A 26,631-nucleotide genomic window follows, 5' to 3' on the forward strand; every position below is an offset into this window, starting at 1 on the left:
ACACACACGCACCCACTATTAGCAAAGTAATCTACGCTGGTGCTTGCTTTCGAATGGTGGCGCAGTTCCAGTGGCCAATACTAGGGGTCGTGATTCCCGTCGCTTTAATATCAGTGGTTGCCTATGGGTCGCACTTCTTCATTTTGAGACATCACTTGTCCGCGCAGGAGCAAATCGGATACGAATGCATGGTTTCGATGATTTGGGTTTCGTACGCGTTGGCCATCTTTAAAGAGCCCGGCCGCCCTCCCAAGAAGTACGAGCCGCGAGCTGGCGAGTGGAGGAGATTTTGCAAGAAATGTCAAGGTTTTAGGCCTCCACGAACGCACCACTGTTCACAATGCCAGCAATGCGTCTTGGAGATGGACCACCACTGTCCGTGGACAATGAACTGTGTAGGACACGAGAACTTTCCGCATTTTATGAGGTTTTTGTCTTGGATTCTCATTGGCTGCACCTATTTGCTAGTGCAATTGTGCCTGCGCATAATGGAGTACTACAACATGCTGGAGATGCCTATATATCTAGTTGACAAGGTGGAGCTCTCTGCTGTGATTGTGTTTACTCTTGCCGATCTATTTGTCTTGCTCACGATTGGCTTGTTGTTCATTCGATGTGTGTGGAACATGGGCAAAGGGATGACCCAGATTGAAACCTGGGAGTGGGAACAACTAGAAAGCCAATTTCGCCAAAGACGGCTCTGGAGCCAAATACGCGAGAACTACGAGAAGCTACATAAGAGCAAATTGCCGCCCCTTTCAACGTGGACGAACGCGAGCCTGCAGCAGCAAGCCGACGAAGATGGCATGGTGGAAACCCACGAATTGATGCAACTCGACAGCCAGCAGGAGGAGGAGGAAGAGGACGCAAGCACGGGAAACTTCCAAAACACAAAGAGAAGACTGAGGAGCAATAGCGAGCAAGTGGAGGTGCCGCTGAATTTCACAATCGACGACGTGATTTTCCCGTACGACTACGGGTGCTGGGGAAACTTTACGCTGGCCTTGGGGCCCGTCTATAGCTGGATGATCCCGTGCTGCGGTCCAAAGGGGAACGGCTATGACATATCTGCATCTAAAGAGTTTGAAGAGTTTGACCAGTTGGGCTTGCCGTGGCCTCCCAATTTTGTTTATCAAGATATCGGCGTCAGGGACTCGAATTACATCACGAAACGCGAATGGCGAAACGATATGGGTGAAAGCTTAACAGACTACGGAGTTGACATGGAGGCCGAAGATTAGTGCGTTAGACACACACGTACACACACATACACACCCACACACACATTCATTCTAGCATAGTTCTTGTAATACAAGTTTATGACAACTCAAGTCTTCCCTTATTTTTTTTTCTTATTGCCTAATACGTTTGACTCTCTCCGGGAAGCATGTTGAGGAGTGGGTAAGTCTATATGACTCGTATCTCTGAATACGCTTTTTGGTCCTAACGTAAACCAGTCTTGAAGCCATTGCACGTGACAACAAACAATTGTCGAGTTGGTAGTAGCATCACCAACAGCTCGCACCAACAGCGAGTTTAGTACGAGAGGGGGGGGGGGGGGGGGGTCGTCCAGCTGCGAAAGGCGCCGAGCGCAAATTGGCCTTATATTTTTTTTAAAAGTCTCTTTATTTTCTTGTCGCTTGCGAGTTGGATACGACTCACAGGAGAGGGAGAGGAGAGGGAGGATAGGGAGGGGGGAAAGGAGAGAGCCTGTGATTGCTGAATTTAAGCGAAAGCAGCTGAAAGTGCCAGGAAAAGGAGGAGGAGCAGTAGGAGCAGTAGGAGGAGTAGCCTGGTCACTTCCCAGGGCCATTGAAGCCACTTTGCTCTAGAGACCCGAGATGGGTGGTGTAATGGGCACCCTTGCCAGTTGATATCGGTTCGGCTGCTGCAAAGCGAGCTGGCCATCACGTGCCAGAGAGATCGGCTGGAGCTCCACAGTTTTTGTTTAGTAAGCTATTACATAAGCCGATCATCTAGGGGCAGCAGCAGCCGCTGTCTTGAAACTTACACTTACCTCGTGCCTCTCCTTTCAATTTAAATAGGGCCGTGAAGCCACACACTTTTTCCCTCTTCTTCTTCTTCTTCTTCTTCTTCTGTTTGGTTTTCTTCTTTGCTTGAACCAATTCTTGTTTCACTTGATAACACTTCACATACATTTCTTCCCTTTAATTTCCACTTTTTTTTCGTTTTTTTGATTTTGCACCAGCAGCCATGAGTGAAGCTAAAACTTTGAGATTGGGTTCAACTGCCCCAGACTTCCAGGCCGAGACCTCCAATGGCCCCATTTCCTTCCACGAATACCTCGGTGACTCGTGGGCGGTCTTGTTCAGTCATCCAGACGACTTTACTCCCGTCTGCACCACCGAGTTGGGCGCATTTGCAAAGTTGGAACCGGAGTTTGCCAAGAGAAACGTCAAGTTGATTGGTTTGTCAGCCAACAATTCCGACTCCCACAAGGCTTGGATCAAGGACATTGACGAAGTCACCGGATCCAAGTTGAACTTCCCCATCATTGCTGACCCCGAGAGAAAAATTGCCCACTTGTACGACATGATTGACTACCAAGACGCCACCAATGTTGACGACAAGGGAGTCCAATTCACCATTAGATCTGTCTTTGTCATTGACCCAAAAAAGAAGATTAGATTGACTTTGGCCTACCCTGCCAGCACTGGTAGAAACACTGCCGAAGTGTTGAGAGTCGTGGACTCGTTGCAAACCGGTGACAAGCACAGAGTCACCACTCCAATCAATTGGGTTCCTGGCGATGATGTCATTGTCCACCCAAGTGTTTCCAACGAAGAAGCCAAGACCCTCTTTCCAAAATTTAGAATCATCAAGCCATACTTGAGATTGACTCCATTGGACACCAAAGAGGAATAATTGAGCCGAACTAAGCTGAGTTGAGCTGAGCTGAGTTGAGTTGAAGAAGTTGGTACGTCTTTATTTGTTGTTGCGGTTACAGCCCTAAGCCTGTATACTTTTTTCGTATATATATGTATATATGTATATACATATACATGTATATACTAATTTCTATAATTTCAGATTTATGTTGCTTGGACTACCCGTACGTAAAAGCTTTTCTCTTGTATGAAAACTGCTAGCAAGCAACAGAAAAAGTGGTATGTATGGAATAAGTTGAATTACACGGATTGAATGATGATGATGATTATCATTGCTCATTGATGTTACTTAGCAACTGCGCTAAACACCTCTTGGTGGCCGCATCATCGTGCAATATCGCCGAGAAGGTGCCATCGCGCAACGGCTCCGGCAACACACTGCCCAATGCCTTTCGAGCTTCCATATTGTCCGACAACCTCATGTAGCACCTAATGACATGCTTGAGTAAACGGCCAGAGCTGTTAGACGACGACGACGCCGACGCCGCGGTTTGACCGGGACCTTGGCCCTGCGGTGGCTGGGCTTGCATCTGTTGGTTCTGGCCACCAAGAGCGCCAACTTTAGTGGTTGCGCTGAGCTGATCAACCATCTTGGCCAACACGGACGCCACGGTATGAAATCTTTCAAACGTTGTGCAGACATAGCTCAACCCTTGGTCGTCGAGCAAGATTTTTTGCAAAATAAAAATAGCAACCGTCTTGGACAACTCCGAGGAAATCTCCATGATGTTGAGGCAAAGCGGCACAATCTCGGTACTTAGTAGGAAATTTATCACTTCCGGGGTATCGTTCTTCACCAAGGCTCCAATGACACCCAAGCTCGTCAACCTCAAGTACTCAAAGGACCGTTGCCGGGCATTGGTGGAAAGGAAAGGGTAGAGGTATAACGGCAAGTTTGCATTCAAAAACAACCCGCGGGTCTGCACGCTCGAGGCCACACACTGAAGGAGAGCCAACGCGTTGCACACCCTGTTGGACGCCGACGCCGTCAAGTTGGGTGGGTCCAAGTACGGATACACGCTGATGATCTCCTCCAACAACACCGTTATCACCCCAAACGAGTTCCACAACACGAGCGCCAAGTCATCGTACTGCTCTCTTTTCTTGCCCAACTCCAAAAGCGCCTTTTCTCTATTCAGACTAGACACAAGCTCCGAGATCCATTGGTAGATCTGCTCGTCGTTTAGTGCCATGTTGGGCTGAAGAGCCGGCTCTTGCCCAAAGTTTGGAATGGGCCGGTTGGAGTAGTCGGGCAACTTCCCGTGGCTGCTTGCCGTATTGAACATTGTGCTCCCCAAAAACTCTTGACTGTAATAATGATGATGAGCAGTTCTCAGTGAATGAGTGAGTGAGTGTGTGTTTCTTTCTTCAAGGTGCTTCTTCTTCTTATACCCAGGGGTTTTTTATGAATATATGGGGTCCACTCGGATTTTTTTTTTTTGTTTTATATATATTTTCTTGTTGGCGTCTCGTTGGTTTGGGGTCCTATACTTTCTCCTCTTGCCTGCCCAGTCTGTTTTACACCTACGTTGAAGATCCGTTATTGGACTATAAGTGACCAATGGTGCACAAGATCTATTCGTGTTCGTTGGACGAGCTTGAGCATCGAGAAAATAGTCTTCAATTTGAAAAGTTTGATTCAAATATTGCCTGGGATTTGGGAGTTTTTGCTAGAAATAGTGCTCAGAGTAAATATCCAGGTAAACCGCTAGTTATCGACATCACCTTGACGGGAGGCCACACTTTGTTTCGTACCGCCCTTTCTCGGGGCACCAAAGCCGACAACGACGAGTGGATACGCAGAAAACAGAACACGGTCTTTAGATTCGGTCATTCTAGTTTCTACATTGGTCAGAAATTACGCTTGAAAAACAAAACAATCGAAGAAGGATTGTATGTGTCACTGAAAGATTACGCTGCTCACGGTGGCAGCGTCCCCCTCAGATTGAAATCGTTTGATGGAATAATCGGCGCCTTGACCATAAGTGGATTGGCTCAAGAGGAAGATCATTTATTGTGCTTGGAGATCTTGGAAAGTTTTCTAAGTGAGTCGAAATGAAAGCATGATAGACTGAGGTTTTCTTTTCTCCTTCTTCTTGTACAAAAGTAGATGGAATAATAAGTAGAATAATGATAGAATAATGATAGAATAATGATAGAATAGATTATTGAGGCTATGGGAAATTGGTTCAACCACCCCCCTCCCCGTGGTATGAGCTTTTGGATGTTTCAAGCTGGATCTTCTGACCCATACAGATCGTTGAATTTTTCAAGCACTTGTTGCGCTGAGAAAATACATGCGGGAAATAAAAAAAAAAAAAAGAGAATCAAAATTTTTTTTATTGCTCAAGTGCTAAAGCTTTGTTGGATTAGAGCCCACTCTCTGTAAACCATCACACTTTTCAGCTATAGAGCTTAGACATGTCCTTCGTGAAAGGAGTTTTCGATCTGGCGAAACGGTGCACGGGTCTAAACAGCAGCTATGTTTTGAACAGCTTTATTCCAGTACGTACTGCTACAAAGAGAGCAGCAGGTTCGAGAACAAACAACAAGGATTCAGCAGGTAGGAGATTGGGTCCCAAAGTTCCAGAGGGACACCCCATCAAAGTTGGCCAAATCATAATGAGACAGAGAGGTACCAAAATCCACCCGGGCGAGAACACCAAGATTGGAGTGGACCACACGATATACGCCGTGGAGCCGGGGTATGTCCGATTCTACTTCGACCCTTTCCATCCAAGAAGAAAATACGTTGGCGTTGCTTTGAAGAAAGACATCCGGCTCCCCAAGGAGCACTTTGCGCCTAATTTGAGGCGATTTGGATACGTGCCAATAAGCGATGCCGACGAGGCAGAGGCGGAAGAAAACTGGAAGTCCAGAAAGGAAGAGTTGGCTACCCCTCGACTCGAAAAACAGGCCAGAAAGAAAGCAGGCGCTCGCCAGCACAACTTGATGAAAATTGCCGCCTCGATCCAAGACAAGTTCTCGACCAACTGGGCCCAGGATACAATTGACCGAGCAGCCGTGAGATTGGTCAACATCTACGAGTTGATCTTGGCGGGCGAATCGTTGGAAGCTGCAAGAATACAGGAAACCTATAACAACTTGTACGACTTGAGGCTCCAATTCAGAAAAGGGCAATTGACGCAGCAGCAGTTTGAAAATGGTAAGCTCGAATATCAGAAACTTGCCGCCACGGTTGATGATCACTTGGGGATTTCCGTAGATGGAACCTTGTTCAAGAGCATGAGTCTGGAAGAGCACAAGAGATTGCAAACCGAACTAAGAGAGCAACTACAGCAATTGTTTCAAACCAAGGCTACCGAGCCTAGTTATCGACCAGAAGCCGCGGCTCTTGTCGAAACTCCAGGAGCATTTAACGCGGAAGAACGCAATGAGTTGAGGAACAGATACTTACCAAAAGTGTTGCCGTTGCATACACCAGGTTCGGTACTCACCGACATTGACCTAAAGAACCCTCCCGAGAATGTTAAAGTGCAAAGAGTTTTCGACGAAGCTAGCAGAACCATAAAATGGATCGGCAGACCCAAAGAAGTATTTGCATAAAAGAAGGGGGGAGGGGGTGATGGGCATATTTTGCACAGTCACGGCGCGCTGTTTAAGAACCAAGAATTTGGTCAATTCATTCAGCATTGTAAATAAGTGGTGGTTGATTTATCTCTGTAGTAAATACAATTTTTTTTTCTTTTTTTTTTTTTTTTCATGAACCACATCTGGTCCATCTACTCATCTTGCTCAACTGAGAGCAGGAAAAAACTAACTTACTAAGGTCTAGCAGTTGTTTTGCTGGTGGTGGAGGTGGTGGTTCATTTACATCCATTGGTCTATCGTAAAAAGTCATGTGGTGGCCCCTCGTGGTGGTGTCTCGTGGCTGGTTCGCTGGCGGTAAAGGTGGTGTGGTTGTGGTGTGCAAACTGACGCAGAAAAAAAAAAAAAAAAACATTCTCAATTCAATTTTCGTCGTGTTGTTTTCGATATCGATATCCACCACCATCAGTTGGCGTTGGCATACATATATACACACACGTTGACACTTATAAAAGGAGTGCCTTGGATACAAGCTGCTGATTTGACTCACTAACCTCGGTATAATCTGCACCGAATTTGGTTTTTTTTTTTTTATCTTTTTATTTTTCCCTCGAAGATGCCAGTTGAATTGCCATTTGAAATACCTCAGGATAATCCGCTATATCAGAATTACAAGAAATTGCTGATAACTTACCAGAAATTGGTGGATGAATCGGCACCTTATCCTCAGTATAGATGGTTGGGATTTGGTGTATTGATTCTTGTCTTTATGGCGAGAATATTTTTGACACAGGGCTGGTATATCATCTGCTATGCCTTGGGGATATATTTATTGAACTTGTTTTTGGCGTTTTTGACGCCCAAGTTTGATCCATCGCTCGAGCAAGAAATGAAGAACGAATCAATCGAAGAAGGAGTCGAAGACGACATCCAACAGCAGGGACAGTCGAATGAGCAAGAAGAAGAATTTCGCCCCTTTATTAGAAGATTACCCGAGTTCAAGTTTTGGTATAATGCCACCAGGGTCACTTTACTCAGTTTGGTTCTTACTTTCTTTTCAATCTTCGATATACCTGTCTTTTGGCCCATCTTGTTGATGTACTTCATCATATTGTTCACGTTGACCATGAGAAAACAAGTTCAACACATGATTAGGTACAAGTATTTACCTTTTGATTTCGGCAAAGCGCGTTATAGAAAGAACTGAGCTGAACCCAAAGTCACGAACTGGAACTCAATAAAAGAACTGAATTTATGCCGAGCTGAAATGAAGTGACGGATCGAACATCGAATCGGACCATAGTGGAATTGAAATTGTCAAATAGATCTTTCTGTAATTTTCCTTGCTTTCTCCGGGCGTGAGTGTATTGAATATCTAATAGACCAGTTTTCACCCCCATTTCCCTCCCCTCTCCTATCCTACCTTGCAGTCTCTTGATCCTTGACTCGACCAGCTTAGTTAGAAATAGTGCTAGCTTTGACATCAGGAGAGATCTTACCGATATTCCATAGCCGATTTTTTTTTTTTTTATTTTAATTTTTTTTTTTTCTAGTAACCGACCGAGCAAACAAAGAAATGCTCGCCCTCCCTTTCCCCCAAATTCTTCGGCCAGGTCAACCATACGCTCTTTTCACCACCACCAACACCATCGTCACCATCGCCATCAAAGAGGCGACTCAACGCGAACACGTCCATAGCGAGTAATATAGCTTCTGCTTTGCTACTGTTACTGTTGTTACTGTTGTTACTGCGTTGTCGTTGTTGTTGTTGTTGCCAATTGACTGCCTACCAGCGGGTGATATATTGAATTGAATTGAATTGAATTGATTTGGATTGAATTGATTTGGATTGAATTGGATTGGACTGGATCTAAAGTGAAGAACTATCATGAGTCGTGCTGAAGTTGATCTTCAAACAAGTGTGAAAAAAGCTTGCAATAGCGATGAAGTTCCACCGAAACGGAAACATGTTCGAGCATGTATTGTCTACACATGGGACCATAAAAACTCTCGTGCCTTTTGGAACGCAATCAAAATTCAACCTTTGCAAAGCTCAGAGATACAGTTGTTCAAGGCTCTCATCATGATTCATAAAGTGTTACAGGAGGGACACCCAAACACTCTTAAAGACGCCTATCGAAACAGAGACTTTATTGCTTCTTTGGCTACTGTTTTCCCAACTCATGGCCTGGCTTATGGGAAATTGATCAATCAATATGACAAGTACCTATTGCAAAAACTAGATTTCCATCGAAACAATCCCGGATTCAATGGCACTTTTGAATATGAAGAATACATCTCCCTAAGAGCAGTGAGTGACCCCAACGAAGGTTACGAATCAATCTTGCAGCTATTGGACCTCCAGGATCTGATTAACGATTTGCAAAAACTAATCTTTGCCACGATCCACCTGAGCCACAATAGTTTGTGCAAAGTCAGCGCTTTGGTTCCATTGATTTCCGAATCCTATGGGATATACAAATTCTGCATCTCCATGCTAAGGGCCATGTATCAACAATTGGGCGCTGATGAAGTATTGACCGACTTGTTTGACCGATTTGAATCGCAACATTTCATGCTTAGAGATTTTTACACCGACTGTCACTCAATCAAATTCTTGGCCAGCTTAATAACAATTCCACGTCTTCCGAATAGTTCCCCTGATTTGATGAAGATCGAGGATAGTCAGCCAATGCCAACGATTCGTTCAGAAAGCGCAAGCGACAGCAACATGGCACAATTGTCTGCACAGCCCACCTCAAGCGTTGAAGAAACGTTCCAGGCACCTGCTGTTCCGCCAGACCAGGCGTTCAACAATGACTTGTATCAACAGCAGCAGCAAGAGCAAGAAAGAATCCAACAACAATTGGAACTTCAACGCCAACAGCAACTCAGAGAACAAGAGCAGCAGCAAAGACTCTTTGAACAGCAACAGCGTGACCAAGAACGGCGCTTCTTGGAGGAGCAACAAGCCCTTCAAATGCAACAAACTCAGCAGCGCCAAGGCCGTGTAGAGGAATTGGAGCGCGATTTGCTCTTGTTCAAGAACCAATATGACAATGATCAGCAACTTTTGCAACAATATGATTCCCGAGTCAAGAGCCTAGAGAACGAAATGGCGGCATTCAACGACAATGCAACACAACAAGTGCTCGCAAAGGGCGAGCAGGTTAAAGCTTTGGAAGACCAGATTGCCAATTGGACCAAAAAATACGAGTCCCTTGCAAAATTGTACTCTCAATTACGTCAAGAGCACTTGAATTTGTTGGCTAAATTCAAAAAGATTCAACAAAAGATAAGTAGCGCGCAAGAGTCGATCATGAAGAAGGAGAAACTTGAGAAGGATTTGAAAGCTAAGAATCTTGAGTTGGCCGATTTGATTCGGGAGCGAGACAAAGCTAGATTAGAGTTAGACCGAGTGAGAGCTGGTAAAGATTTGGAGATTGAGAAGCTAGAGACAGAAATAAGAGACTTGGGACTCTCTGCTAAGGAGTCTGGTAAGTTGCAAAACTTGAATTTGAGCGCACTCATGGAGAAGCATGAAACTGAGCTAAAGCATTTGAGGGGGCAACTTGATTCTCGAAACTCGAAACTTGCAAGCATGGGCGATCTCGAGCAACTCCACGCCAAATTAAAAGACAAAGACGTTGAATTGGAGATTGCGAACCGGTCTCTTGAAGAGGCGTATGCAGAACTAGGTCGCTTTAAAGATGACGAGGAGGACATTATCAATGAGCAAATAGACCATATCATAATGGCCCATGTTGACAAGCTCAAAGGCTTAATCGATGTTCTATTGGATAACAACATAAGGCGAGTTTTGGAATGCAAGCACCATTTGTCCTTACCGTCGGCGCCCGGGGGCACGAATGTTTCTCCGGAAAATTTGCTTTCCATTATTGAGCTTTCTTCAGATACGGCAACGGATTTAGCCTCAATTTTCAATGGGTATGTTGCGGAAAAGAATAATCAAGACGAGCAGGTATTTTCTGACATCATTTTGACTAGCACTGCCCTTACCACCAACTTGAACGATCTTGCAGTAAACGCCAAAAGTCTTGGGAAGGTTCATCCAGGATCGGACGAAGAGGCAATTTTGTCTCACACCATCAAGGTTTTAGAAAATGCCCAATATTACTATGAGGGGTTGAAATCCGATAAATTAGAAACTTTTGATAGCGAGGAGGATAAGATAGATTCCATCATTGACTGCAACTTGGAGTTGCAAACTGCCATAAAACTTCTCGGAACTGTGGTGGACTCGTTGAAGAGCTCGCCTGGAATCGAGTTCAAGGGCAATTTGGAAGATCTTGTCAACAACGAAATGAAGCACACGGTAGAAACAGTGGACCTTGCGTCAAAGTTCTTGACCGATCTTATGAAGGATCCAACAATCTACGGAGGAAACGTGGAAGTTCACGAAGCGCTTTTGCAGTGTGCAAAAGCAATAACAGATGCTGTGAGCCGTTTGATCAAGGCCTCGGTTAACTCCCAGCGCGAGATAGTAGAGAAAGGTATGGGCAAGCAATCTAAAACAGAGTTTTACAAGAAGAATAGCAGATGGACTGAGGGCTTGATCAGCGCATCGAAGGCTGTAGCAGGAGCAACGAATATCTTGATACACACTTCCGACGGCGTTTTGCATCAAAAAAACTCACACGAAGAATTGATTGTTGCATCAAATGAAGTGGCTGCTTCCACTGCTCAATTGGTGGCAGCATCCCGGGTCAAGGCCAATTTTGTGTCCAAGTCTCAGGACGCTTTGGAAAATGCTTCTGGGGACGTTTCTCGAGCATGCAAGGCGCTTGTTGGAAAAGTACTGTCTCTTTTACTGAATGAAGAAGACGAATCTGGAATTGAGTTGAGTAAGTTGACTCCATACGAGGGTAAGACTCTTGAGATGGAGCAACAAGTCGAAATCTTAAAGTTGGAGAACCGTTTACTTGCCGCAAGGAAGAGGTTGGGTGAGATTAGGAAACATGGCTATAAAGATGATGGGAGCGACGAGGAGTAGTTGTTCTGAAGGACAGTTGTTGAACTAAGCGAACCAGAATGAGTGGGACCGAGTGCTTCAAACTCAGACCTTGTAATTAAACTGGAGAGAATGTTCCTATGGGTGCTGGGAGGGCAGTTGCCATGGTATGTATAGTTGGCTAGTGAATCAATGCAAAATAAAAAATATATCTTTTGAAAAGTGCTTAGTCCAGTGGAGAGAAAACGGCAGGGGGGGGGGGGCTGGAGAAAAAAAGAGAAGTGGAGGGGCAAACATCTAACACCGTTTCAGCTCTTCTTGTCCAACAAGTGAGCCAAACTTGTTAAAAGCAAAAGTGTATTCCTCGAGCTTTCGAACAGTCGTCCATCCAAAGGCTGCTGACAGAATGCGAAGAAGTAAGAGCTTGAAACTGGTTCTTCAAGTACCGTGGTTGCGAATGTCTTATTTTAAACACAGCTATTATCCGACATACACCACTGGCTTCGAACCCGCTGTTCGAGGTCGCTTTTTACAACAAGTTCCTCCATCACAAATCATTTTTGATCCTTTAATCATAACCTTGCAAACTAAGCCCTCAAGAAGACCTTAAACGTTCATCCACCAAAATTAGCAAAGTTTTTGCTTAGTTTATTTCTCTTGATCTTCTTGCAAACAGAAAATCGTTGCTGAGTCTTCATTCGTAGAAACTGATACAGAAGCAAAATGGTAGATAAAGGCATAAAAAATACTCGGCTTCGACGCCTTGTTGCGTATTCAGAATACAACATTCTAGCAGCCAACGCATCTAAAAAGACAAAAGTTCAAACATCCATACAGTAACGATTTAGCAATTTGACCCCAAGAAGAGCGGTGTAGGCGACATCTTTTCAGACATAAACTCTTCACTTACGGACAAACAAACGTTGGTAGAGCTGCCAACTCTTGAAAGAGTCCTATCCTATATACAACAATGACCCTAAACTACGCAACTCTTGACGTCGCAAAAACTTTTGGTCGTTGTTAGTCTACCGTGGCTAAAGTTTGATGCGTTCAATGCGAAACCTATACTTCAACAATGACATACACAGACCTCAAAACAAACAGCAGAAACACAATACCAATTCCCTTTCAAGATACTACCAGAACTGACTCCAAGAATGAATTTGTTTTCAATACTAGAAACCATGAGGGATGGCGATACAGAGTTTTGATAATTTACATCCGGACATATACCTAACCAAGTGCTTTGTGGCTCAGCATCAAAAGCTTTGCTTTATGTAAGAAAATGAAAGACAAGCTGTTGTAAAGTTAATCAAGAACGAGTAGCTTCACAAATCAACAGCATTCGAGTTTCCGAAGACATCCTTGTGTACATTTGGGATGACTTACTTTAGTCCTCTATTCTTTGACCACGTACGAACTTCATTGAACAATAAATTGAATGCCATGAACATTGGAGCTTCATCCAAGATTTTTAAAAGGCACAAACCGCGTACATGGCAACTCCAACACGAATGTTTATTCTATTTTAGTAAAAAGATCAGATTATAATTCCTTTCCCTCTCTATCACTTCATTTCCCGCGGAACTCAACTCCCCTGCCATTCTTAACCGAAATAATACAATATGTGCATCAAAAGTTTTCGAGTAAGAATATTTGCACAAAATCAAAACATACCACCACTTCCAGTAATGATTTTTATCTGCAAGCTAAAAATGTTCAAGACGTATCCATTTTTTCCACCTATCCGCTCAATTAATCACGTCTTCTGGTGCGACTTCCATGCTTGAAACTTAAACAAGCGTTATTTCTTAATAGATATAGATGCACAACTTTTTGTACCTATCGTTATTCGACGAGGAATGTTTTAAAAACGCCAGCAGAAACTCTGTTACACTTTCGTATGACGAGGCATGAACAGCCTTTCAGATCATCACTTCCGTTAAAGGACAAGTATATTCCCGCCTCGGAAAATCCTTAGTAGCAATGTCTGCACCATAAAATTCAATATACGAGTCACCATATGCAAAAGAAAATCAAAAACTAAGTTGATGAAGCTAATTTACAATAATTCTAGCAAAAATGATTCCGAGTACGAAAAAGTTGATGCTAAGAGTTCGGGGCCATAAAACATTTGTGCCAAAATACTCTTTTACTCACCGCAGTTCACGGAATGCGGAATCCGCGAAGGCAACATGATCTTGCCCTTGTTACATTGGCAGGGTGGCCGCGTTCAATGTTTCAGTAAGTAACATCCTTTTTGTAACATACTTCAATGCAACTGCCATCACTAGCGTTTAACTAGCTTTTGCAACACGATTGCAAAGGATGTTCATTCTGTAGAAAAGTTTACAAATTCACAATGGTGACATACAAATTCAAATGCCGCGTTGGTTCATATACTGGGAAGGCTGCATCGTTCTAATAAAAGGAAGGTGGCATGATCTTTAACATGGTGGGTAATCGAAGGCTCCGATAATGATAGTATTTTTAGCGGCCGCGACAGTCTTGAGTTTTTGCATCATTTTCAATATGAAAAAAGGGAGCTTGAATGATTGTTTCTGGCACTTTCTTTGCCATGCAGACGTTCAAATTTAAGGTTGTTAAGTGGGCACGTTAATCTGTCTTTTCAGAAATTTAAATCCTGCTTGCCATGAACGCAAACAGCTTGTTTTTAAGTGCGCATCATTTTTGAGAAAAATTGTCTAAACGATAAAATAGAAGCAGTAAAACATTCTTATAATTCTGAGTATAAACTATAACAAGAGCTTTTTATTCTACCATGGTGGATTTTTGAAATACGCCGTTTCACCCTTTCAGAATTGGACTGCTTTTGAAATCGTGACTTAGGAGGAACTGTGCCTACAATGTATAGTTTGATGAAGTTAAACCATTGCTAGTGATTTACGGTAGATAACGTAAAAATATGTTGCGTGAACTGATTCCTCACTTGGTTCGTGCTACAGATACGGAAGCAGGATATAGTTATTTCCATCATCCAATTTCCAGTCTGTCAACAAAACGACACCTAGTGCCTCGCAATCTGCTCGCGCTCTGTAAGCGATGGGACTTTCATGTACTCAAGAGCTACGTTAAGTTGTATGCAATAGACCTCCGCAGTTTGATTTTCATTGGATTTTTATTATTTACTCAAGCCATGCAATGGATGACAAAGACTGGCAAACTTTGAAAAGATGAGTTTGTTCTTCCTGCGTGAATTGATACTCACGGCTTGGACAGGCGACGCAAAATTCTCTGTTGCAAATCATGTGTTCTTTTTTATACAAGCAGAATATTCACTATCATGTTTGGTAGTCGATAATTGATTCGGTTATTTCATTGGTTCGAGTGAGAGGGTTTTTTCTTTTAATTTTGCGAAATATAGTTGCTCTGATGGGGACGAAATTATATTTTTTGAGTCTTATATAGCTTGTGCAATCTTTCGTTACTTTGGCGACAATAAGATTGCAATTATTGCAGATTAACAACCGATTGGTTTGTTAGTTGGCAAATGCCCCTGGCCCAATTTGATGAACAAGCGGGAGTAGACGCCGTACTTGCCTAGCATTTCTTGCCGGATTCTTCTATTGTTTGAACGGGGGAAAAACCGGTGAATTATCAAGTGACTGATTTGGTTAATCCTTGATTCCTCAGTCTTAATTGAGGACAGCCACTCCAAAGTTTCTATTTGGCTCTTGTTTCTCAATTTTGTTTCTTACTTCGACTCTCTTGTTCTCTCACAGTTTGAGGTTGGTGTTTGTTTTTGTTTGTGTGACTCCTGTTCTACAACCATTCAAATCTTCAGAACTTCAAAGACACTAGCCTCCTCAGCGCCGCACCGATGCAGCTTTTGAACTATTCGTATTAGTCAAATACTTGGTTTAGCGAAATGAAACCTCATATGTCAAGTGTGAAATCATTTTTGCATGTGCTGTACTCCATCAGTATTGGACAAATAGTGCAATGATGACTTGTGGCAGTAGCCGCAAAGCCAGCAGCTTAAACAAACTCTGGTGTAAATCCAGAAACCTCGGCACTGTCAACCATCAGTTCTCTTTGGTATAATTAGTATCAAGCTACTCCACTAACGAGATTAACTGCATTTTTTAGGTGTACTGTTTTTCGTGGTTCGACTGTAGGTTCGTCCTCGATGAACTCTTGTAAGATGACCACGAGATGGAGCCGGAGTACAGCACGATACTGCGCGAGGGGCACAATTTGGGGTTCATGAAAACGCAAGAAACGTAATTGCAAACTTCATGTGAGCCATATTGCCCGTGGGAGAAACGCCTTCAAGTATGCGTTGAGCTTGAGGGTCAGTGTGGCATTTTCATAACGAAAAGATGCTCAAGTATGGGTGATTAAATTTAGCAGGAGTGGTTGTGGGACTAAATTGAAGGAAATGAAGGGATTTTGGGCTTCGTGGCGGATAATTACAGACCACCATTCTTTTGCCGTAAAATCAGCTTCCATTTCAAAAGAAGACTTCAAAAAATAGAAAAAAACGAGAGTAAGGTGCCATAAAATAAATATATAGGTATATAGGATGGGAGTTTTCAATATTGGTTGAAACAGTTGTCAAGGGAACTCTAATTACTTGTGACTTTCCGCTTTTTTATTTTGGATTTGGTAGCACCGAACGAAGCTAAGCTTCATCCAATGAGGTTGAGGTCAAACACTAGTTGGATATTCAAAAGGTCCTCACTTTGGATAAATTGTTGTGTAGAACTACCACGAGCTCTTACTGCAAGAAGCTCTATCCTTCTCTCATGGTTCTTTAAATTACAAACATTTCGATTGAAATCATCGTAGCAAAATCGAGCTCGACTAAAAATTTGGATACAAAATTGAAGCTACACTATCCATTGAATTTTTGAAATTCCCTCAACTTCGCCTAACCTTCTTCATCTATATGCTCGATTGAAGGATGCAAAAGAGACAGAATATGGGATGTAGCATGTACTTAGCACATCTTACTCGGTAGCTTTGTAAGCGCAAGCAATGGATTCATCCAAGTTGGCAAGAATTGTCATGCTGGTGTTTACCTCATTCTTTAAAGCCGGAATTGACTTCACTAATTGTTGCTTGGTGCTGCTGAAGAAATTTTTTGAATTTTTCGATGTAAAACGACTGGTGAACATTCTCTTTTTCCATTTGATGCTGATAAAGCATCCACGGTTTTTGTCTCTTGATATGGAAAAGTTGTTTAAACTTCTCCCTCTTTGACGTATGTTCGCCAACTGGCGAACATTTAGTATCATTTGGTGATGCTGATGAGGTATCGAAGACTTGGAGTTTGAGTGATTCTTTGCGTCTTGATATTTGAAATGCAGTAAAAAATTTTATTGATTGGTGAAGACGGAAAAAGAAGAAGGGAAACAAAAAAAGGGTCCAGTTGGTGGAATTGGAAATGGGTCCCAAAGGTTGTTTTTAAAATATAGTTAATGTGTAAAACCATTTCACGTATTTGTGTATGCTGCTTGGTGGGGGTGGAAAAAAGCAGGAACAAAATACATGTGGTTTTTTTGCAGCCATTTCATATATTTCAGTATGCTCATTTCCACCCCCCAAGCAGCATTCGCGTAAAAAAAATGCCTTGCATCATTTCACAGTTGGTAGCATCTACTACATCATGTGGCCTCTACATGAAGAGTGCACCAGAGCTGCACAGCACCCAGAAGTCAGAGATAACTGGTTCAAGTAGTGAATGGCTCAATCAATCCAGGACCCTGACGCGCTTCCCTCAATACATCCAATTGCAACGATATAGAAGTGGTGCCGCTGTCGAGTCCAGTCGGCTGACTGGATGTGGATATTCTCGCCGGCTCCCGTGGCCGATTGAATCTAGTTGAGCCTGCCAGCCGTTGCATGATTCGAAGCTACAAAACAATTTGTATGATGAGTATAAAATGAGTATGCGACTTTGTCACAAATCACGCATTTCTCTCAAGACGAAAGGAAAAGTTGGTGTGAGTGTCACGAGTGCCTTCGCTTCTGTTACAACCCAAAAGCGCAATCATGTTGAGCATCTTCCATAGTTTTCCTCTTTTTTTTTCGCGTAAACTACACTGAAAATACTATCGATTTCTTCCCAAACGATAAACACACACATTTGGATCATTTTAAAGACATTGTGCCGGGTAGGTTTGCATTGTTTTTTTGTTTTTTTTCTTTTTTGTTTGGAAAGCCGTGACGAATAGATTTGCTGGAGGTGAATGGAAACTTTTTGGATAGCTCCTTCCATGAGGGATTAGAGATGGAGAGAAGAGGCGGAAAAAAGGGAGGAAAGTGGTGGTGGGTGGAGGTGGAAAGGTTGTTTTCAATACGTGCACGAGCAAACTAATGTATTCACTTCCATCGATTCAGACGACGGTAGATGAATCTGAAAGCTTAAGAATCATCTCAATGCATAAAGTCAAGACATGGTTGGAATAATCATAGTCACCGTCTGATTTTGGAGCTGCTGGGTCGCTTTTGCTTTGAATTGTACCAAAGCAGCGTAGTAACTCCTCACGCACGTGACCGTGCAGGCCAATATACTTTTCCTCATCCTCACTGAGATCAATTTTATATCGCTGCGCATCGTCGCTAGGAAATGATATCGGAGTGGCCACCCTTGTTAGTAAGAAGGGGCGGACAATGCTTCTGTCAAATGCTCGTATCAAAAGCAGCTCCACGTCAAGCACTTCAACATCAATGATGCTGTGTATCTCTTGAACGAGGTACACCTTTAGCGGCTCGAAAATTACCGACACCAAAAATCTGACCTTCAAATTGAAAAAAGACCAGCAACGCAAAATAAGCTTCCACTGCTGTTGCCAATCCAGGTCTTTGACAGCTCGTGTACTGGTGCTCGTGCGTGGCTTATCCTCTGAGACCAAAAAATGCTCGATGTCTGTTTTCATAGCGAGCAAGAATTTCATAAACGTCAAGCTCAAGTCCTGCACAAAAGAGCGAAAAAGATAGGCATCAATTTCTTGAGAGTCTTCAAACTTGGATTCCTGAGGTGTATGAGGATAGCCCTTTGGAGCAGTTTTACTTGATTTTCGTGAGCGATGATGTTTTTCGCCCGCTTGAGCCCTGGTCAGTTTGGTTACCACTTCGATGAAGTTGCTTTTGATGGAGTTTCCCACGTGATCTATCGTTCCCCCAAGCACCAACGTCGGCAGACAATCCTTTCTTGACTTTTGGAGAGATGGAACAAAAACACATTTCAAAATTTCAGCAAGCTTTTGGTGAAACTCATCAAACCGGGCATCTAAATTAACACTTTCCCGATCAAGAGACCCGCTTATTCCCAAGCCGACCTCACTGTGGTGGTGTTTGCTAATCTTGTTTTGGATGTACAGGTCTGCAGGGGTGAACATTTTCCTTTGAAGTTCCAAGAGCGCGCTGTGGTCAAACGCATTATCGGCATCATCGTTAGCGTGCCCGGCATGAGTAAACTTGAGGTAACTCGCGACCCTCGAGTCAACAATGATGGAATTTGAGTTGCTGGAAGAGAGCACAATAGTGGCTTTGGAAGGGGATGTTTGCAGTGAGTCCTTGCGTCCCTTTTCTTCAACGCGAACTTGTTGCGAGCTTGTTAGCGGTTTGTGGAAAAAGTTGTGGAAGGTCGAGACGGGAGAGCTCACCGACATTGCTCGGCTGTTCTTCTTTGGTTTAGCCAAAGATGAGTTTGCTGTACCAAACTCTGCATTGCCAGATGGAGCCAATTCCAAGCTCAGCTTAGCAGAGGTGGTGAGCTTATTGGACAACTTTAGCAATTTTTTCCTCTTTGATAGCTCCTCGGGTTCCTGGACAAACTTGGAATCCGTGGAGTATCCACTCGTCTCTGTCTCATCAGCGTTCAAAGTGAGATCCTGGCTGGGTTTGGCCGATGGCTTTGTCCTCGTGAATAGTTTAGACAAAGGCTTTGTCTTTGCCGTCCGCGCACTGCCCTCGGAACTATGAGAGTTGCTGGTAGAAAGTTTCCTTAGATTGTTGAAGTCGACAGCAGCCACTTGGTTCTGGGCTTGCACTTCGCCATTGCTAACCTGCGAAAACCGCGAGTCATTGGAATTCTGGTAAAAGTTCGCTTTCTGTGTGCTTGAGTCCATTGGTACTCAAAAACTCAATGTGAGGCAACGGGAATACAGAGAGGATCACGCACTTTCCTCTGCAACTGGCCGTCTCTCTCTTTCTCTGGCGATCGGCTCAAGTATCTTGCAAAAAAAAAAAAAAAAAAAAGGAGGTGTGAAGCTGACTTCACCACTTCCTCCCCCCTCATTTGCAAACGTAAACCGTCAGGAAGCTGTATAACTCGCCGTAGATATAGATTGTGTCTGTATCCGCTGAAATCTACTATAAAATCCAGGGTGGTCTTGATTCGGTTGGAGAATTGGAAAATTTGAGAGAAAAAAAAAAAAAAAAAAAAAAAAAAAAGAACAAGCGAAAGTCAAGTGTCTTTCACCCGCGCTAAGCAGTTGGCTCTTTCGTGTTGTTGTTGCTCTTGCTGTTGCTGTTGCTGTTGCTGCTGCTGTTGTTGTTGTGGGAGGGGACAAGTAGGATGCTACTGTACAAAGAGAAAGCGCAGGAGCTGATGCTTGAAGGCGACTTTTCCGGAGCCATCAACTTCTACACGCTAGCGTTGAAGACGGATTCGTCGAATTCAAAACTTCTTTCCTCAAGGGCAAGGGCCTATTATCTCAACTCGCAAGGCAGTGCCAGCAGTAATCCGTCGCAGACCCAATGGAAAAAGATTCTCGACGACTGCAATAGCGCGTTGGTAGCCGACAAGGAGAACTACGAGGCATTGTATTACAGCGCGTTGGCCCAGGCTTATGGCTATGGGAGGTTGGAGAAAGGGTTGAAGGCACTTGGGGAAGCATACACCAAGTCGCTCGCTCGCGCAAAGAGCTCCAAGCAGTATCTGTTGCCTCAGGATATATATTTGGATATTTTGAAGTTGAAACAGCGGGTACGCCAAGTGTCTTTGCACACCAGCTTGAACGAATCGAATCCATTTTTCAATAAATTGGTTTATCTCCTACAGCAGGAGTATGAGAAGGATTTGCAAGAGCTCCTATCGAAGCAGATAACCAAAGATTGCTTGGATTACGCAACAACGAAGCTTGCTGTGAGATACAACAAAGAGGTGAAGGAGTTGGTGGAGATGTTCAAATTGAAAAACCGGGGGCGAGAAGAGGAAGAAATGCAACACATGTCCAACGTCGAGGTTGAACATCCAGACTTTCTATGCGACCCAATCTCCTTCAATCTCTTTCACGATCCCGTGATCACCCCGTCCGGGCAGTCCTTTGAAAAAGCGTGGCTATGGCAGCACCTAAGCAGCAAGGATTACGACCCGTTGACGAGGCAAAAGTTGAGCAAGGACAACTGCTATCCAAATTTGGGACTCAAAGCTTGTGTTGACCACTATTTAGCGATGGGGTCAAAGTTGGAAGGTGGATGATATGCTCGTGGGAATCCCGCTTTGTTTTGACTCAAAGCTATGCACAATGTTCTTCTGTGGAAGAGGTCAAGTCGCAAAGGTGCCTTGATTCACAGTAGAACTTGCGTTCCCGTTCTTACAGCGATGGAGCAACTAAGAGATAAGAAGCCCCATACAATATCTGAAAACTCGTCCACTCTTGCTCCGAAAGGAAGATAATCACCTCAAAAATTTTTTTTTTTAATATACCACATCCTTTCCCCATCTCTTCTCCTCGTCTTTCTCTTCTAGTCTCTCACTTTGCAATCTGACTTCATTCGTTGACTGCTGGCCTTCTGGCAAGTTGTTTGTTTTGAAATATTTCAAATTTGGCAATTTAACGCGTTTTCACCAAATCGTCAACAAACGAGGTCACACGCACACAGAGCATGAGTATCTGTCTTTCTCTCTCTGACCTATAACCCATTTTATTATTAGAGCACAAGGCTGGGATTGGGGGAGGAGGGAGGAAAGGGAGGGAAGTTTAAAATGAGTTGGAGATCTATTCTGCCAAAAAGAAAAGCTCTTTCCTGAACAGCTTGCTTTTAAAGTTAATATCAACAGAAAGAATGGCGAATCCATTTGACGACCAAGACTTCACCATCGACCGAGACTCCTCAGCTTTGAAAAAGCCGTATGCTGCGCATTTAAATGTAAATCGCAATCGCCGGAGCAAGCACTATCAGCCCTTGGAAGACGAGAGCGACGACGATGACCTCGAAGGGTTCATGGGTTTCCCCAATTCAGCAGGCTTCGAGCAACGCCTCGAGCTGCCGCTGCCGCTGCCACTGCCACTGCTGCTGCTGAAGCTCAAGCTCAAGCTGAAGCTGAAACGATCGCCCGATATCTTTTCCAAGAGTACATCCCATGCTCTTGGGCATTCCAATTCCAAAAAGCCCTCATTTGTGGGCAAAACCCCAAACTTGAGCTACGATTTGTTTGGAACTGAACGGAGTGCAACTGCAAGGAGCAGATACACGTCAAGGGAGTCCCCAAAGAGGCAGCGGGAAACCGAAATCTTGATCAAGGAGGAAGCGGAGGAAGATGAGGAGGGAGACGGGAAGGAGACGCAGAGTTATAGGGGCTCGCCGCGTCGCTCATCCTTCCACTCGAGTACACTAAGCAGCCAGAGGTATCTTGACCCTCCCCAACCGATTTTCTCACCAGAGGCTTACGCGGAGCCCAATATCTACGGCGACGACGATGACGACGGTGTTGGTCATGGTGTTGGTGTTCGTGATGACGATGAAGTGGAAGATGACGACCAAGCCACGTACCATGACGAAGAAGTTCCGTTCACACTGGACAAGACCGATACTTGGATGGAAGCAAAGAGCCTCCATTCGGAGTCGACTGCATACGGAGGTCATTCGCATGTGAGCGACCACTCTGACGAGGAGATGCGGTACTTTGCAACATCCATAGATGGGAATATCATGCAAAACATAGAACATGGGTATGTTCCAACCAGAGAAAAGACCATGACGAAACGAAAAGTGAGGGTTGCCGGAGGACAGCGCGGGAACTTGGTTTTAGAGAACCCCATACCCTCGGAGCTCTACAAAGTTTTGACCAAAACCGAGTCGCCATTTGGCGAGTTCACTAATATGACATACACCGCTTGCACTGCCCAGCCCGACGACTTCATTGACGAGGGGTTCACGTTGAGGGCGGCAAAGTATGGTCGTGAAACCGAAGTGGTGATCTGTACCACCATGTACAATGAAGACGAATTTGCCTTCGCCCGCACGATGCACGGCGTGATGAAGAATGTGGCGCACCTTTGCTCGCGACACAAGTCTAAAGTTTGGGGCAAAGACAGCTGGAAAAAAGTTCAGGTCATCATTGTTGCCGACGGAAGAAATAAAGTCCAGGAGTCGGTCTTGCAATTGCTTACCGCTACAGGCTGTTACCAGGAGAACTTGACGCGTCCATTTGTCAATAACAAGAAAGTCCATGCTCATTTGTTTGAGTATACCACCCAGATCTCGGTTGATGAAAACTTGAAATTTAAAGGCGACGAGAAGAACCTAACTCCCGTTCAAGTGTTGTTTTGCTTGAAGGAGCAAAACCAAAAGAAGCTTAATTCGCATCGGTGGTTGTTTAACGCGTTTTGTCCGATTTTGGATCCCAATGTCGTTGTTCTTTTGGATGTCGGGACGAAACCAGATAACCACGCAATCTACAACTTGTGGAAAGCCTTTGACAAGGACTCGAATGTTGCAGGCGCAGCGGGAGAAATCAAAGCCATGAAAGGGAAAGGATGGATCAATTTGACGAACCCGCTAGTTGCTTCCCAGAATTTCGAATACAAAATGTCCAATATTCTCGACAAGCCCTTGGAATCATTGTTTGGTTATATTACTGTGTTGCCCGGTGCCTTATCGGCATACAGATACATTGCTTTGAAAAACCACGACGATGGCACTGGACCGCTAGCATCTTATTTCAAAGGCGAAGAGCTACTTTCTGCCCACGGCAAGGACAAGGAAAACACGAAAACGAGTTTCTTTGAGGCCAACATGTACTTGGCAGAGGACCGTATATTGTGTTGGGAACTTGTCGCAAAGAGAGGCGACAATTGGGTGTTGAAGTTTGTCAAGCTGGCCACGGGCGAAACGGATGTTCCGGAAACTGTTTCCGAGTTTCTATCGCAAAGACGAAGATGGATAAATGGTGCGTTCTTTGCAGCCTTGTATTCGCTTTATCACGGAGGAAGGATATGGTCAACCGACCATTCCTTTGCGAGAAAGTTTTGGCTCCATGTGGAATTCGCGTACCATTCCATTTCCTTGCTATTCTCATTCTTTTCGTTGAGCAATTTCTACTTGACATTCTATTTCTTAACTGGATCGTTGGTGAACTACAAGGGACTTGGTCAAAAGGGTGGGTTCTGGATATTTACCATTTTCAACTATCTTTGCATATGTGTGCTCGCGTCTTTGTTCATCGTTTCCATTGGAAACAGGCCGCAAGCCTCGCGAAACGTCTTCAAAAGTTTAATTATCTTGTTGACCATTTGTGCCTTGTACGCGTTGGTGGTGGCACTCATCTTTGTCGTTAATACCTTGAGGCTGTACAAGGACGGAGGAGCATCTTTGTATGTGGTGATAAGCATTGTCGTGTCGTTGCTCTCCACCTACGGACTTTACACTGTTTTGTCGGTTCTTTACTTGGACCCCTGGCACATGGTGACGTGCTCGCTACAATACTTTTTGATGATTCCCTCGTACACTTGCACCTTGCAAATATTTGCCTTTTGCAACACCCACGACGTTTCGTGGGGAACAAAAGGTGATAACAATTCGCAAGAGGACATGAGCAACCAGTACATTATCGAGAAGAATGACGACGGCGAATATGAAGCCACGGTGATGGATGTTAACGTCGACGAAGTCTACCTCGAGGCGTTGTATGACATTCGAGCACGAAGGTCAGCCAAAAAATTGAGCACTGCAAACGTCGCGAGGGCGCCCTTGGATGGTGACGACTTTGCCAAGGATGTGCGAACAAAAGTCGTTTTATTCTGGATGCTCGCGAATTTGGTATTCATAATGTCCATGGTGCAAGTTTACAAGCCCGGCGACACAGCCAACAACATCTACCTTGCGTTCATACTATGGACTGTGGCAGTCTTGTCATTTTTCCGGGCAGTGGGTTCTACCGGGTACTTACTCCAAAACTACGCCCGATTCCTCGTCGAGTTGAAGAGTAAATGGGCAAAAAAGAGATCGGGTGGGTATAAACACAACTCTCTTAATTGAATTAATACCACGACGGAACCTTTTTTTTTTTTTTTTCTTAATGATGATAATAATAGTAACAGTAATCACGATATTAATACTGATAATAATAATAGTGGCAGATCGACCTACACATGTTCCAAAGACCACTGCAACAGCAGCGACTGCAGCGACAGGAACGGACTCGAGTAGATTTGTATAAAATCACAACACCCTATACATAAGTAGGAGAGTAGTGTGCAGCGGGTCAAAGATCTTGTGAGCCGCACTCACTTCCTCATTCACTCACTTACTCGGTGCGTGTGCTGCTGTTGCTGGTGCTCTCTACATCAGGTGAACCATAGAGTCCGACTTCTGTTCCCTCATCTCTCTTTCCTCCAGCTTTCACTCCATTCCAAGAGGTCAAAAAGACAAAAAGACAAAAAGACTCCACAATGGTGGCCCTTCAAAGAAAGAAGAGAACGGGGGAACAATCCGCCGAGAGAAATGGCAAGCGGCACAAATCGGCACTAGTCACATCGTCGTTTATTCTTCACTCGTACTCGAAGTTGCCCGACATCAATGACTACTCCAAACAGAAAACAGTTGGTTTGGACGTTTTTGTGTGGGGCACGGGCTCCATGTGTGAATTGGGGTTGGGCCCAGCTGCCAGCACCAAAGAGGTCAAGAGACCCCGATTGAATCCCTATTTGACCGAGGAGAAATTGGGCGGAACTCGAGTCGTTGATTTCGCCGTTGGTGGGATGCACACTTTAGCTCTCGATGGCAAGAACCGGGTGTGGTCGTGGGGAACGAACGACAGCGGCGTCTTGGGGAGGGACACTTCGCAAGCCAAGGAGGCGTTGAAAGACATGGATGCCGACGCCAGCGAAGACGACGAGGATGGAGACTTGAACGAGGCCGAATCTACCCCGGGCCTCGTTGAGAATTTGGCTCTCGAGGACGAAATTGTCCAGCTTGCAGCGACAGATAACCTCAGCGCGGTGCTTTTATCGAATGGTGACGTTTACGCGTGGGGCTGTTTCAGATGCAACGAGGGTTTGCTCGGTTTCTTGCATCAGGATATCAAGATCCAGCGCACTCCAATGAAGATTGCCCAGTTGCAAAACATTGTGCAGATTGCCGCGGGCAAAGACCATCTCTTGGCGCTTGATTCCAAGGGAATCGTGTTTGCTTGGGGCAACGGCCAGCAGTTTCAATTGGGAAGACGCATTTTAGAAAGGCATCGTTTCAAAAGCTTGGAACCGCAGCAGTTTGGCCTTTACAACATCAAATACGTGGCCAGCGGCGATTTCCACTGTTTTGCCATCGACCATGCCGATAACGTGTACGCGTGGGGGTTGAACCAGTTTGGCCAGTGCGCGTTGACGGGAGCAAACGGGGAGTTGGAAGATGGGCTGATATTGATGAAACCTACCATGATCCCCGAGCTATCCCAACGCGGCATTCAACAAATCGCCGCGGGCGAGCACCACACTTTGGCGTTGACCAAGGACGGGGTCGTGCTCGCGTGGGGCAGGTACGATATGAAGGAAGTGGGAATCCCTGAGGACCAGCTCCCGAAATCGACGTTCAAAGACCAGCACGGAAAACCAAGGTCGGTGCCCGTGCCCACGGAGCTAAAGTTTGGCCAGAAGGGCAAGGCGGAAGTCAAGATCAAGGCCATCGGATGCGGGTCCCACCACTCTTTTGCCGTCACCAACGACGGATTCGTTTACGCCTGGGGGTTCTCGGAGACCTACGCGCCCGGGTTGGGGAACTTAGACGACGACGTTGAGCGCCCCACCAGGATTGTTAACACTGCCACCAAGAACGAGGATATCTTGATGATTGGAGCAGGAGGCCAATTCTCGGTGAGTGGCGGGGTGAAAATTGACGACGAAGACAAAGCAGAGGATAGAATAGAAAAGTACAATGAGATTGATGAAGAATAGTTCGAAGACAAAAAACAAAAAAAAAAAAAAAGCAAGCAAAAGTAAGCAAAAA

The 26,631-nt window shown here is 44.6% G+C and overlaps 11 protein-coding genes across 11 annotated transcripts; 9 read left to right on the forward strand and 2 right to left on the reverse strand. All coding sequences in view use genetic code 12, as the record gives it.

Annotated features, from left to right (window-relative positions):
* Nucleotides 1-53: 53 nt before the first annotated feature.
* On the forward strand, nucleotides 54-1,241 carry LODBEIA_P59140 (uncharacterized protein; the record flags this gene model as incomplete). Its single annotated transcript, XM_066976299.1, has 1 exon — nucleotides 54-1,241. The coding sequence occupies one exon, from the start codon at nucleotides 54-56 to the stop codon at nucleotides 1,239-1,241; it is 1,188 nt and encodes a 395-aa protein (XP_066832852.1).
* A 973-nt stretch (nucleotides 1,242-2,214) lies between these two features.
* On the forward strand, nucleotides 2,215-2,886 carry LODBEIA_P59150 (uncharacterized protein; the record flags this gene model as incomplete). Its single annotated transcript, XM_066976300.1, has 1 exon — nucleotides 2,215-2,886. The coding sequence occupies one exon, from the start codon at nucleotides 2,215-2,217 to the stop codon at nucleotides 2,884-2,886; it is 672 nt and encodes a 223-aa protein (XP_066832853.1).
* A 292-nt stretch (nucleotides 2,887-3,178) lies between these two features.
* Nucleotides 3,179-4,195, reverse strand: LODBEIA_P59160 (uncharacterized protein; the record flags this gene model as incomplete). Its single annotated transcript, XM_066976301.1, has 1 exon — nucleotides 3,179-4,195. The coding sequence occupies one exon, from the start codon at nucleotides 4,193-4,195 to the stop codon at nucleotides 3,179-3,181; it is 1,017 nt and encodes a 338-aa protein (XP_066832854.1).
* Nucleotides 4,196-4,470: 275 nt separating this feature from the next.
* LODBEIA_P59170 (uncharacterized protein) lies at nucleotides 4,471-4,968 on the forward strand (the record flags this gene model as incomplete). The annotated part of the gene is made up of 1 exon (XM_066976302.1): nucleotides 4,471-4,968. One exon carries the CDS (start codon nucleotides 4,471-4,473, stop codon nucleotides 4,966-4,968), a length of 498 nt encoding a protein of 165 aa, XP_066832855.1.
* Nucleotides 4,969-5,330: 362 nt separating this feature from the next.
* Nucleotides 5,331-6,476, forward strand: LODBEIA_P59180 (mitochondrial 54S ribosomal protein bL27m; the record flags this gene model as incomplete). The annotated part of the gene is made up of 1 exon (XM_066976303.1): nucleotides 5,331-6,476. One exon carries the CDS (start codon nucleotides 5,331-5,333, stop codon nucleotides 6,474-6,476), a length of 1,146 nt encoding a protein of 381 aa, XP_066832856.1.
* Nucleotides 6,477-7,074: 598 nt separating this feature from the next.
* Nucleotides 7,075-7,665, forward strand: LODBEIA_P59190 (uncharacterized protein; the record flags this gene model as incomplete). The annotated part of the gene is made up of 1 exon (XM_066976304.1): nucleotides 7,075-7,665. One exon carries the CDS (start codon nucleotides 7,075-7,077, stop codon nucleotides 7,663-7,665), a length of 591 nt encoding a protein of 196 aa, XP_066832857.1.
* Nucleotides 7,666-8,541: 876 nt separating this feature from the next.
* Nucleotides 8,542-11,472, forward strand: LODBEIA_P59200 (uncharacterized protein; the record flags this gene model as incomplete). The annotated part of the gene is made up of 1 exon (XM_066976306.1): nucleotides 8,542-11,472. The coding sequence occupies one exon, from the start codon at nucleotides 8,542-8,544 to the stop codon at nucleotides 11,470-11,472; it is 2,931 nt and encodes a 976-aa protein (XP_066832858.1).
* A 6,320-nt stretch (nucleotides 11,473-17,792) lies between these two features.
* Nucleotides 17,793-19,529, reverse strand: LODBEIA_P59210 (uncharacterized protein; the record flags this gene model as incomplete). Its single annotated transcript, XM_066976307.1, has 1 exon — nucleotides 17,793-19,529. One exon carries the CDS (start codon nucleotides 19,527-19,529, stop codon nucleotides 17,793-17,795), a length of 1,737 nt encoding a protein of 578 aa, XP_066832859.1.
* Nucleotides 19,530-19,978: 449 nt separating this feature from the next.
* Nucleotides 19,979-20,884, forward strand: LODBEIA_P59220 (uncharacterized protein; the record flags this gene model as incomplete). The annotated part of the gene is made up of 1 exon (XM_066976308.1): nucleotides 19,979-20,884. One exon carries the CDS (start codon nucleotides 19,979-19,981, stop codon nucleotides 20,882-20,884), a length of 906 nt encoding a protein of 301 aa, XP_066832860.1.
* A 587-nt stretch (nucleotides 20,885-21,471) lies between these two features.
* On the forward strand, nucleotides 21,472-24,666 carry LODBEIA_P59230 (uncharacterized protein; the record flags this gene model as incomplete). Its single annotated transcript, XM_066976309.1, has 1 exon — nucleotides 21,472-24,666. The coding sequence occupies one exon, from the start codon at nucleotides 21,472-21,474 to the stop codon at nucleotides 24,664-24,666; it is 3,195 nt and encodes a 1,064-aa protein (XP_066832861.1).
* A 413-nt stretch (nucleotides 24,667-25,079) lies between these two features.
* LODBEIA_P59240 (uncharacterized protein) lies at nucleotides 25,080-26,579 on the forward strand (the record flags this gene model as incomplete). The annotated part of the gene is made up of 1 exon (XM_066976310.1): nucleotides 25,080-26,579. The coding sequence occupies one exon, from the start codon at nucleotides 25,080-25,082 to the stop codon at nucleotides 26,577-26,579; it is 1,500 nt and encodes a 499-aa protein (XP_066832862.1).
* Between the last annotated feature and the right edge of the window lie 52 nt (nucleotides 26,580-26,631).

This window comes from Lodderomyces beijingensis (assembly GCF_963989305.1).
Source record: "Lodderomyces beijingensis strain CBS 14171 genome assembly, chromosome: 8".
Lineage (NCBI taxonomy): Eukaryota > Fungi > Ascomycota > Pichiomycetes > Serinales > Debaryomycetaceae > Lodderomyces > Lodderomyces beijingensis.